This window comes from Perna viridis, chromosome 13, assembly GCF_037379345.1.
Source record: "Perna viridis isolate PV_CMFRI_1.1 ecotype Kerala chromosome 13, ASM3737934v1, whole genome shotgun sequence".
In the NCBI taxonomy this organism is placed as follows: Eukaryota; Metazoa; Mollusca; class Bivalvia; order Mytilida; family Mytilidae; genus Perna; species Perna viridis.
Window position 1 is genome coordinate 5,584,169 of NC_142457.1, and position 13,383 is coordinate 5,597,551.

Here is a 13,383-nt window from a genome sequence, read left to right on the forward strand (position 1 = left end):
GGTTTTCTACATTGTAGACTGACAAAATGTTTTCAGTGGGTTTTCTACATTGTACATTGACAAAACATTGTTTTCATAGGGTTTTCTACAATGTACATTGACAAAATATTGTTGTTTTCTGGGGATTTTCTACATGGTACACTGATAAAACCTTGTTTTCAGTGGGTTTTCTACATAGTAGACTGACAAAACATTGTTGTTTTCAGGGGGTTTTCTACATTGTAGACTGACAAAACATTGTTGTTTTCAGGGGGTTTTCTACATTGTAGACTGACAAAACATTGTTGTTTCTCTATGGGTTTGAATCACCTCTACATTAACATCTACCATGGCAGTGTTTAAATTTTACATGGATTGGTAGTTAAGTAAAGCTCACTGCATTCCAATGATGTTTCTATACAACTTGCCCATGCAAAGGTCTAATTAGCTTTCAAAATTTAAAAAATCCACTCAGTGAAAATATTAAATCCCAAATTAAGCATTCAGGGGTGTTACACAGGTGTCTTGGTGCATCACAATCTTGACAGATATAATGTGGTAATGGACAAAAAAATTATTCTATGATATGAGAGAGTGCTATTCAATTCCTTTTACTACTAAAAATGAAATTAATACAATCTACATGTCCATGTAACTTGTCGTTTTATCAGTAGAACAAAATCTGAGGAGTGGGAACACTTTATTATTTAATAATACTGAAAAGAATGGTGTTCAAGTCCTTTGTGCAAATATGCGACAGTATTTGGTACAATTTGGCAAAATAAACAACAGAAAAAATTACTAATGGGGTCTACATGTACATGTATTGGTACATGTAAGTAGCAAGATACAAAACACCATGTATAAATGTGACCAACAAAGGTCAGGGGTCAATCTACGTTTTAATAAAGGGAAGTCCATGCAACCATTTGTTCATTTTGCCTGAAATCAACAAAGTTCTCAAAACAATTTGCTAATTAACTTTAGTCTGGCTGAGCCCAAAAAAACTTTGCTGAACAATGTCTTAGGAAAAAACTATGGAAATCACTTCTCCAATTCAATTTATTTTTTCAACAAATTACACAATTTTTCAACTAATAATTTTATATACGTATACTGCTTTCATTCTCAGAAGACAATGGGTTTAAACTTCTTGTCACATATTCATAACTAGTAGTTTTGCTTTATAACAAATACACAAAAAGTTTTAGCGAATTTGAATTTCTTTTGTTTCCAGCAAGATCTTCTAACAAATTACATACATTTGTATTACTTGTCGATTATCAGATTTCTTCAACCTCAATAGTTAATTAGTTATACAATACTCTTAACAGATGACAATTACATAAAAAATGTACGTGTACATTGTAGTACCCAATCTAGCCAATGTCTAAAAAAGGCAGAGAACTAACTCCCAGTTTAAACTACAACTACATGTACATGTACATATGTACAATATAGTACTCAATCTATCCAATGTCCAAAAAGGGAAGAGAACTAACTACCAGTTTAAACTATATGCACAATGTAGTACTCAATCTATCCAATGTACAAAAAGGCACAAGTACTACATGTAAATCCAAGTTTAAACTCCATGTAAATGTACATGTACAATGAATCATTCAAACAAAAATTCTACTGTGTAAACAAACCACACTGTAATAAAGAGAATCAAGAATAACTAATAACCAAACCCTAACTACATGTACATTTTTGTAGGTGATATTCATTTTATTATCAGCCAAAAACAACAGCGAAGTTAAATCCAGTTACGAATTTGAAGGAACTGGAGACAATAACATATTGTATTTGATAGACAGAAAAAGTGGTCAAATGATTTAATCAATTTTAATCTACAATATATATATATGACCATTCCATTCAAATTTGTACATTTCTTTTCAGTATCAATCTGTATTATTCTATACCAATGATTAATCATGGAAAATTTTCTTTCTCATACTGTACATTTATGGACATGATTCTCACTTTCAGCGTGATGTCAGACTTGATGGGATAATCCTCATGTTACAATTGTAAAAATCTCTAAAGGTGTTAATTAAATCCCTTATGTGGGATTAACACTTTCAAAGATCATTTAAAAGCAAGATTTTAAAATCTATCAAATACATTTTTCTGCAACTGATTTTGAGTGAGCTTCCAGGTTTCTACGTAAGTTAGCCTTCGAAGCATAACCTCAACACACCTCAAGGTTCTCCAAAACCTCTTTTAGCTGCGCTGAAATGAATTCTAACGTGTTCATTTGGTGTGTGCCATGTATTCAAATTTGCTTCATGCATTGCAAATCAGCACTGTATTTCCCAATTACTCTTGTTTATTAATCACCTATACCTGTCATAAATCTATATGATTGGCACGTATGGTCAAAGAAACAAATCAAGAATTTTTACTATGAATTATGTATACTTTTTTGTACATGTAAAACATATACATGTACATAATTCAGAACTGCCAAAATTTGTTGGTCCTGTTGTCCAGTCCACATATTTACCACAAGACTAACAGCTGAATTACCCTACTGGACTGACTTACCTATTGAAATATTTGTCCCAATGAACAACATATTTAGTTCTTTTGACTGACATCCAGTAATTCACTTAATAAGTTGAATGAAGTATATTAATGAACAATGAAATTTTTAGACTTTCTAATTCCGTAATTTCTGATTTTCACACATACCCAAACTTATTAAGTTCTATGTTCAACTAGAATAACAAACTTGCCCTGCTTGATTTTGTAACTTCATTGTACATAATGTAGGTACATGTAATGTTTGCACATGAAAAAACATGGCAATTTGCAATATACTGTGAAATGACAATTATTTTGTTCTGAAATCTGTTTGAGTCAATGAGGTTTTCCTGTTTATGGTACACTGAAGTTGACTTTCAACTTTTCCAAAATGGCACAAGTCATATGTTTTCAGTCAAGTGGTATTAGTGGTCTGGAAATTAATTTGCACAAGCATAATTGAGTATGCCTGCCAGCATTTAAATTTATCGCAAATTATTGGATCTGCAGAATTTTCATAGGACCGACAAAGCTATTAATCCTATTGACAAGCATAAAATTTGCTCAATTTACACCAAATAGTTTATACATCTTGATATGTACCTACCCTTATCCCTAAAACTGTCAACCTGTGGCTAGCCACTAGTTATTACATCATTTACAAGAAAAATGTTAATTAGAAATTGTACATGTAGAGTCAAACTACATCATCTCCAGTCCATGTAGAATTTTCTCTCTCAATTACTCAAATAATACTTAAAATGTATTTAGAAGAAAACCAATTTCCAACACATTCAAATTCCACAATACTTAACATCTAAATTTCCCAAACAATGTTTCCAAATTAGAAAAAGAAATGACAGTATATTTGTTTTCTTGGGTGTAACTTTTATTGTTGTCATAAGGGAGGTAACCCATGTCAAAAACTGGCAGAAGTTGACTTGCATAACAAGCCGGTTATTCTTTGTTTTTTTAATATTTTGAATAAACCAGATAAAAGAAACTTTTCAGGCAGAAAGAATGAGTTGGGCTCTATGGATTCCTTCACCTTTCCGTGAATTCAGAACGAACTAACAACGGTGCCAGAGGCAGAGGTAGAGAACTTGTGATTTTGTGCAGTGCACGTTTGTTGGACAATGACACATTACGCCGCGAAAGATGAAATTCATGAAGGGCGAAGGATTCATATGTATTATCCTACAAATTTACCTGATTTTATTGTGTTTTTACGTGCCATCACTACTAATACTGTGAACTTCTGAACTTAGAGAGCTGCTGCCACTTTTCACCGGAAATGCTGCCTCTGCTGTTTATGTCGGAAATATCCGGAAAAGGCCGAAGATTTTTGTGGGTTTGGTAGTCTCTTTTTGTAGAGAAATGATTTTTTTATTATTATTAACAATTTCAAAAAGCCAGAGCAAAATTCAAGTCGAAATAAATTTGTAGATATGCTAGAACCATAAAAATATATACGCATGTTCGTCCATTTTATTTTACTTAAATTTAGATATTAAGGGGGAATATGATAGCTACATGTCGACTTCACATGCACTGTGCATCTTTTTTTTTTCCTTTTGTTTCAGCATGTAAAATATGTTTCCCTGAATCATATAAATAATAACTATGTGTTTGCCTCGGTTCGTTTCGCCTATATACTGCAAAATTCATGTCAATTCGATTATAATTTTTAATCACGACAAATGCAACTACAACTTCCTTGATCTAATAAAAAAAACATCATTTATGTATTAAACCAGGGAACTTACCCACTCCGTGAATTCTTAAATTTGGAAAATGAACAAACAAAAATACAAAATTTTGTAACCCGAAGATCAAAAGGAGTTTCCTGAAAGTCCAGTCTATTTTTAGTTTCAGTATCTGAATAAATAAACAAATCGGTACTTTAAATTTTTGTTTAGGTATGCGATTTACCGGTTTTAATTGATTCTACTATTAAGTGCATATAGTAGATAAAACGGCGAGTGGTACAGCCGGATTCGAACTGAGTTGGTCTTCCCGTGATTGAATGACCATTACCTGATGAGAAAACTGGACAAGTAATAAGAAGGAATAAAAAATAAACTTTTTGCCAGTTCTCCAGTTTAATACTTTAGAAAGTTCTTTTTTCCCGTAGTCAACTATATAACTCCCTGTAACCTTTTAACCATGCATTCATTTGGCTTCCTGCGAAAACATATTTTTTTTCTCGCAACGTTACCCCGATATTCACCTAAACCGTATACTTTTCAGAAATTGCTATCTCTTTCTCATACAGCCAAAGTTCAATAAAATACAATAATCACGTCTTTTTTTTCATCCCCCGAAACATAGTTCGATCTTTACCTTCATATAAATTCCAGTTTGTAGAGTCGTTTACTTAAGCTTGAATTTATCGAAAACCTCACATACTGAAAGAATCAATAGCTCAATATTAACAGGTATATATGTAAAGAGTTGACACAACCTCACAGAAGTTATATGCCGAATATAAAAAAAGACATCTTCAAGAATGTGTAATTGGGAGGAGTGTGATCCACCAGATCATTAGCGGGTCCAGAGAAATCCAGGGTCTAACTCATTGACAAAAAATAATTTCGTGCAAAATTTTGGCAAAGATGAACGATTAAAAGCCAGAATTTTTTAAACTCTTTACTCTGGATCCACCCCTGTATATACAAGTTTCAGAGCGACTATCAACAACAAACACGTGATTTACATAACCCTCCATTATCAGTTTACAACGTTTTGCAGAAATTTGTCTGAATTTACCCATAGGTTGAACATTTTTACACTACTCTTCTGTATTTAATGGGTTCAATAACTCCATTTGACCTAGGTGATGGCACGATATTACCTATGTCTTTTTATAGCACTGTACCCTTAGAAGATATTTCTATACCTACGTATGTACTTTTACCAAATGATATTCAAACGCCATAAAATGGACAGAAAAAAAACATTCCATGGATTAAACTCGTGCGCATAGAAAACACGGAGGCTGGGATCTTTTGATTTCGCAGTTGAAGTGATCATGTATTTTCATCAGTTCAATGTAGTCATTGAACCTTCTTTCAATTGTGTTTGCGAGTCAATAGATCTGCTAATGGTGTGCGTATACTACGGCAGTAGACAATTTTCACGGCAAATTCGAGAAAATAATGACCAAAATACCAAGGCGTCAATAATGGGACAATTCAAATAATGTGAAAGTAAGTACTTAGATTGTACTACTGAAAATTTGGTCTCATTTTGTTGAAATAAAGCTGTTTTGAGGCAGTTCATACAGAAAATTCTAGTGTTTCTTTTTTTTCCATTAAAAGTACATAATTTATGTAATCCATGGTGTGTGGAGATTCAAGTAATTAATAAGTAATTCAGTGATTATTTTCATAAAATGCAGAGGCAATGGTAACATGCTGAAAAAAATACTACTGAGTTTTAGTACAAATCAGGGGTGCCTTTCAAGAACTAACAGCCAAATACTATGTTTTATAAAATATCAGGCACTTAGAAACTAACACAGGATGAAAGCAAGCATGAAAGAGGTGAAAAAATGTAAAAATAACACCCTTTTTGGATTCATTTTCTCGCAATTTCGTGCGAAATAAGGTATACATATATAGTTAAAAAATCAGCCAACTGATACTGAGGAGAGAATCCATAATACAGCAGGGGACTGAAACGTTCCGGATACATATATTACATCTGCCCATATATAAATGCTTAACTACATTTAAACAATATATCCACCAAATGTCAAGTTTTACAAAATTAGACCGGGTCAACTTGGTGTGCGAAACAGTGCGCCTAAATGTAACTGTATGGTGCACCATTAGGAGGGTGAGCACATCCTGCTCTGTCAGTGGCACCCGTCATTCTTCAAGTGAGAATAATACGGTAATGGCCCAACAACAATTACACGGCTCCGTGACACGAATCACAAAGGGTCCCATCAAAAACAATTCACACTTGGACGATATCATTCGATTCAACGCAAATGAAGTAAACAATGCAGATATTATGAAAAAAAATTATTCGAAAATGAACTAATTGAATTAAGATATTAAAGAATCACCATAAAACATCAGACAATACAAACTATATATGTAAAATATTCGGTTTATTTGATCTTGAACTTGATGTAACGCACTTATGTCAAAGGAGCTACGCCAATGCAGCAGATACGTGTCAATTTTGGTAAGTTGCAAATCTGGTTACACAATAGACCTATATTTAATTACAGGTCCATGATTATGAGATGTAGAATCTTATTGAAGACTTCTTGTCTCACTTCATATATCGGCCATGCAATCAAATTGTCACGACGACCGTAAAACTTCTCTAGTGGTGAAATCAACAAGGATTGAACGTATCACTGACTTAGAAGTATTTTTGAAAATATCCTTTCTCAACAGAGAATGTCTGTGAACAGCCCCGTGCTGGTCCGGGTGTTAAAAGAATAGGCCTGCAGCAGCGCTAAGCTTGTCGTAAAAGGCGACTAAATAGTGCTCAGAACCTTAGCCGGGGGCTAGGGCGCTCTGCCAACAGAGCAACTGGGATGTGTGCCCCAGGTGGTGGAATGGGATACCCCTGGCGTGTTACATGCTGGGGTTGTCAGGCTATAATACGGAAAACCTGACCGCAAACCATATTGGTGCACCGTGTTGGGAATGATGCCACGTTCCTCGCACGTTAAAGAACCCAACTGTGGTATTCTCCCGGAGTAGGAACCATAGGGCTCTGCAACAGGAGGCTAAATTGCCCGACCCTACCCACCTCTCCCTATTTCCAGTGGCAAACAAAATTTGTCGACCCCATTGTCCTTTTGTCCCCTCCCTTTTTCATTTCATCATCATTTCATGTTCATTTTATCATCAATTTCATGTTCATTGTCTGAATATAGCTGAAATATTGCTGCTCGGACGTTAAACCCGAACAAACAAACAAACATGTCTGTGAACAGATCAAAGACTCGAAATAAGTAATATACGAATCAACTGTGAAATGAATACCACAAAGGCTGGGGATATTGGTATATTGCCACTTAAAAGGGGAAATTACAATTAGAGAGTCATAATCATCACGCCTTGTAATGAAGTTTCAATTCCAAACGTACTGTATTATCTTTGTATAAATTAAGGTCTGGGTATCATTCAGGCAGAAGAAGAACTGTCAGTTTTCTCTTTAACTTCAAACTTATTTAGGTAGATTAGAAATTGGAAATCTTGAAATTAACTAGGATTATTCAGATTTTTAATAATAACGAAAAATAAAATTGCAGGTTTGGTCTATACTCGCTTCTCTTTTACTGTAGTAGTCCTTGTAAAAATCTGACTTCATACGAATATAGGAACAGATCGGCCAAGAGTGGCACACAATTCCCTTCCTTTAGTTTACCTTCGGGTGGTCTGTTCAAACACGTCTCCCATATTCGACAAGCATTTTGTCGACCTGAAATTTATACTCGGAGTACTTTTTGTTAGAATTAGTGTGTTGATTTTATCATAAAATAAGCCTTTTCTCTACGTAAAACCTAATACTAGATAAGCAAATCTTTTTATAAAAAAACCAACGATGACGTTCAACTGACTTTATAGCTAGTGCGGTGCAGGACCGGATCCAGACACTTTGAAAAGGAGGGGTACCGGTCGAGGTTCCTCAGGACATTATTTGCCATTTTTTTGTCATATAAAATGTCACATGAAAATGACAATTGTTCCAATAAAAAGGGGGCCAAACTCCTTGCACACCCCCCTGGATCCGCCATTGCGGTGTACTAGGTAGAAAAAATCAAGTTTTTATACTGTTACAAAAGGTAATGCTGCCGGAAGAAATCTTTGAATTCGTGAGAATCCATATCTGATTCACCCCACTTATCACAGTAACTTAACCCCATCTATGACCACCGAAAGTAAAATAAGGAGTATTGAAATAGCTTGTAAGACAACCTCTAGCATTGCTGGAGTAAGGTTTATTCATGTATTTGACAGACCTAGTAATATAATTCTACTAGTAAGTACATGTATTTGCGAAGTTCCGATATTCAGTAGATACAGTAAGGAAAGCCATATTATCATGAATGAGTCTTTGGTAAAAATAATGTATTCTATTGGTAATTAAAACCAAGCTTTCCTATACTCTAATTTTGGGGATTAATACACCTAAAATGGAACCTTGTACATTTGTGTGTGCGTTTCTCGTGGAGAAGCAGTAGTACATGAAATACATAGAATTATGTAAGTCAAAAGTTTTATGGTTTATATATAGAGAGTAAATCACTGAGCATTAGACAAATCAATCATTGCTCGATCACTTATACCATATACTTGTACATTGTATAGTTGCACACGAAATGTTTCAAAAACGAAACTAGGCCACGAGTAAAACCTAAATGGTTGAACGGATTATTATCACAATTTAGATAAATATATGGACAAAGTGTTTGATCTAAAATATTTACTGTTAGTGTGTTGAAAGCGTTGGTGATACCCCAGGGAAGGACGGGAAAAACTGATATCGCCTACCGCCCGAAAAATGAGGAGTCGATAGAGCATAAGTAATTCACTTACACTTTGTGTTCCGTGAAGTAGTCCACCAAATTCTAATTTATCAATGGTATAGTAGATAACGAATGACCTACGTTTTTGATAGTAGAAGTCAGGGTTAAAATGGCTGTATAAACGTTCAGAAATAGTTGTAGGAAAGAGCAATATAAGAAACTGTTCATGCAAGTGATGTGGCACTCATGATGTTCGGGGATATTATCCAGGACCTCTACCTCTGTCGGTTGCTTTCCTTTCAACGTCACTTTCTATTATTAATAATATAACAAGAATGGGCATGGCGAATTTGTCAAAGAGACAACCCCACAGGAATGAAAAATGTCAGCTCGAGGGCATCAATTGGTCTTCAATGATCGAACGACGAGAAAACTCTCGCTGCAGCTGGTCCCAAAACAACATTATACACAAGCACAGCGAAATAGTTATCCCTATATACTGCAGCATCATAAAAGCGAACTTACAATAAAAATAGAGGCCAGAAATTCCTGACTGGACAAAAATGCTGAGGGGTTAAAGTACTTTGGTGGGATCGCAACCGTCCCCCTCTCTGGCCAATATAGAAAAAAAAAAAGATTACACAATTAAACATACCTAAAAACTAGTTCGAATAGGTCTGAATCCCTTGTTAAACCGGAAATAAAGAAATTGCTTATACGTTACACAAAGTATTTGTGATTGAAAAAGGAGTCAGGGACGGGTCCAGGTGAGGGCGTAATGGGCGTACGCCCCCTTTTTCAAGAAAAAAAAACAATCGTAATCTGCTAAATATCGTATTGAATTTGGCAATGTATCACATTCATTCATTAAACATGTCCTTTTATGCTGATTCTCGTAGTTAAGTCTCCCATTCATAAAATCCTGGATCCGCCCCTGGGAGTAGTAACACATATACTGAAGGTGCAACAGAGGAGACGCCCCGGACAAGACAGCAACGGAAACACAATAAGAGCGAAACATGAAGAGCAAGTTTTAGAATTATGAAAAGCGGGAAAACAGAAAGGGTTTTAAGGTTAAGGAATCGGAAAAGCCAGGGATAACGCTTTTTTTACCAAACAATAAGGACATATTCTGACATTAACTTTATTTTACCGATGAGTGCATGTGAACAACAACATATCATTGCCAAAAAGTGTGGAGCAACAGTATGTTTGGTTAAGAACATCGTTTTTGCCTAAAAGTGCAAGAAAAGTATGATTTTGGAAAAATATTGCCTCAGGGTGCGGGGTTTGCCCAAGAGGGTTTTCAATATCTGCATGTATTTTATTGGCAACACCATAATTGTACGAAAATTAAAGACATACAAGTTTGGGCAACAACATAGTTTTGTTAAGGAAATGGGACATCTTACATACACAGAATATGTCCTTGTGATTTTGGTAAATACATTCCAGGGAGCCGTGGTAGTCTGTGGCGTGCATGTGAAAGTGACATTAATGTCAGAGAGCATAATACTTGGTGTGCATTTCAACTGACAAAACCAGCCCCTATGTGTCTGGTATCTTCCAAAACTTATCTCAATCATTCCAAAAACCGATTTACAATTCATATTTTACCACGATATGTGTTGCAATGGCAATTTCGTCAATATCGTTAAATATTGGGGGGGAAACAGCAAACAATAGCAATGCGTCAAAGTCATTGATATACTACTTGAGAAATCATTAGATTTTAGTGGATTTCTGCGATTTTCTAATTTTTATTTCACATAATTTGTCAATTTTCCATTGAAGATCGCGAATAAGGTGAGCATACGACCGTCGAATTAAAACTGCACTAAAGAAATGTAAGTTTAATCACGGGAATTTAACTGTCCTCTCTTACTCTTGGCTGAAAACCCGGATATCATATCAAAAAGTGTTCTATTGAGTGACCGATGAGAAGTCAAAATTCTGTTGTCAATACCAGGAACTTTAAATTGATAAGCACGTGTTATACCGATATATATATATTCAATCTCAGCGAGACATTATATAAGTCATAATACAGAAAGATTAACAATGGTAATAAGACAACACAAAACGAAACTAGAAAAACTCACTGTGTGATGCCCCGTCCCTTTCAATAACCCACATAGGAAGCCCCAAAAGTCGTTCAGAATGAAATGTGAAATAGGATTAGCATTGTGGCATCATCTGATGAAGAATGTTTGCGAGTTTCATCGAAATCCATTCATGCAGCGGTTTCGGAAGAGGAAGAGTTGCGAATAAAAACTAGGACGGACGAACGAACGGACGGACAGCATGATCACATATACCTCCCACTTTCAAGCAGGACAAAATAAAAGGTAAAGTAATATCAGTGACTTATCTTTACCACATAGGACAGTTTTCATAAACATATAACAATAGTACGAGGAAGGACATCCAACTAATCAATTTTTTTTTTAAATAAAAAAAAAAAACAGAACTTCTTAAAACTTAACAGATTACATCCTTAAAAATCTCACCTGCATAAAACGCGTGAAATGTCCCTTGAAACACAAGCGGACTAAAGTCAGTCACTAAAAAAACTTTCAAAACTTTGAACAGTCCAGGAAAATCTATAAAAATGGTTGACTATGCAGTGTTACCCATCAATGAAAGAAAATTGCTGATTTCTAGTTAATATTGATTCATATGAAGTTTATTATTTCGCCTTCAGTCCAGCTGTCGCACTGATTTGCTTGATTTTATTTATACATAATTCTATACACCTCTACCATTTGTCGTCTAGTTTTTCAAACACAAGGTTGTTTGGATTGTTCTCGGATTATACTTTCTGTATCGTTCGTCACGTGCCAATTGCATGTAGGTTAACAGGTGCCAATGCATACATGTGCAAATCACGGAACACGGAACGATTGCAATAGGGAATAACAACGATGGCAATAAGAAAAAGTTAAAGAATTAGTAATTTTTCCTGTCATGCCAGTTTTAGCTAGTTTTATGAGTATTACCTTCAGTCATACTTAGCCCAACGAAAGCTGGGTGTCTACTTGAAAGTGAACACATATTTTCTTTTTCAAATGTCAATTTTCCTTCCTTATATAGATTTTTTCACTTCCGATGTTAGGCAGAAGACAACGCGCAAAGAGGTTACCCGAGTTCTGTTGTCAAATCGACGCCATTTGAAAATGTTTTCCTGTATATTTTTAAGGAAGATGTGCTTGATATAACTTCAAGATTTGTTCAAGTAAATACAGTGTTATTTTCCATGAATGACACTGACAAACATTGTATGCATCATATGTTAGATCTGCTAAGAAGATTTCAGGTTGCAAGGTTTGATCATAGTGTCATTGCCACGTTTACACCTTCGTTTACTGGGCAATCCAACAACCGTCTGCATGGCCCCTTTTAGTCGTCTCCTTTTTACTACTGGCAGTAAAACAAGTGTCGAAAAATCAGAAACATCGACCGCACAACTGTCAGAATTGGTATCTCTAGCCTCCAAATCTGTCAGGAAATCGTTAATTTATGAACACTGTAAAGAAGCAATAGAATATATTCACCAGTTTAGGCTGCATTGATGAGACGGAAACTTACACAACATGCATTTGAATTTTCAATATCTGACGCTGATGCTGATTTCGCTTGTATACTCATCATCAGTTCCGATATTTTTAGTTTCAATAACTTCCGATAGAAATTTTTACCCACACTTCAGTATATGTATAATTCCAACCGATCCTGAAGTTGCTCAGTATTGCATTTTGTAGTTATATTTGCGATTTGCTTCAAGTTTATAATTGTGCTTTTCTGAAATTTGTTGATTGTGACACGAGTTTAACGGAGTTCATCGTAGGAATCGAATTCTACATTCATTGCTACAGTACTATTCTCTAATGCCGAAATTTTTAAGTTTGGAATAAACCGTCTCGGTGATTAAAATTCGAGTTTCCACTTTTGGTTGACTAATTGGGTATACTTAAACACGTCTTAGACACCCCCGTCATACTGTTAAGCAATAGAAATGGTCATGAATAGATCGATGATAAATGTCAGGTACTGCAACTTGATCGTGAACGGATTAAGTTAAGGATCATAAACACAAATTTCGATTTACAGAAAAATTCAAAGATGCTTGTCAGAAGGAGCCGAAATCAACCTTAAAATAAATGGACAGTAAACCAGTAAAAAGGACAAACTCAATTTGGACAAGCTAGAAGGAACAGGAGACACTAAACACTTTATACTAGAATAAACACTATTGTCTGAGGAACGCCACAAATTTATGTCAATAACAGCAAGGTTCATAAAAAATCACCAGGGTCCTGACAGCTTCCTAAAAAGATCTACTCAAGCTCATTCTAGAGCCATCATCTGAATTG

General features: G+C 35.1%; 1 protein-coding gene across 3 annotated transcripts in view; it reads right to left on the reverse strand.

The window, feature by feature from the left end:
* Nucleotides 1–11,666, reverse strand: part of LOC148599360 (spermatogenesis-associated serine-rich protein 2-like) — a 38,532-nt gene extending 26,866 nt beyond the window's left edge. The window contains exon 1 of one of the 3 annotated variants that reach the window (XM_088557330.1): nt 11,521–11,666. Coding sequence is in view for 1 of the 3 variants with exons in the window: in XM_088557329.1 (XP_088413455.1) it covers nt 3,721–3,748 (28 nt within the window). In the remaining 2 variants the exon portion in view is untranslated. Of the gene's footprint in view, nt 1–3,720; nt 3,962–9,080; nt 9,145–11,520 lie in introns of those variants that run through there. The other 2 variants (XM_088557331.1, XM_088557329.1) reach the window with 2 other exon arrangements.
* Between the last annotated feature and the right edge of the window lie 1,717 nt (nt 11,667–13,383).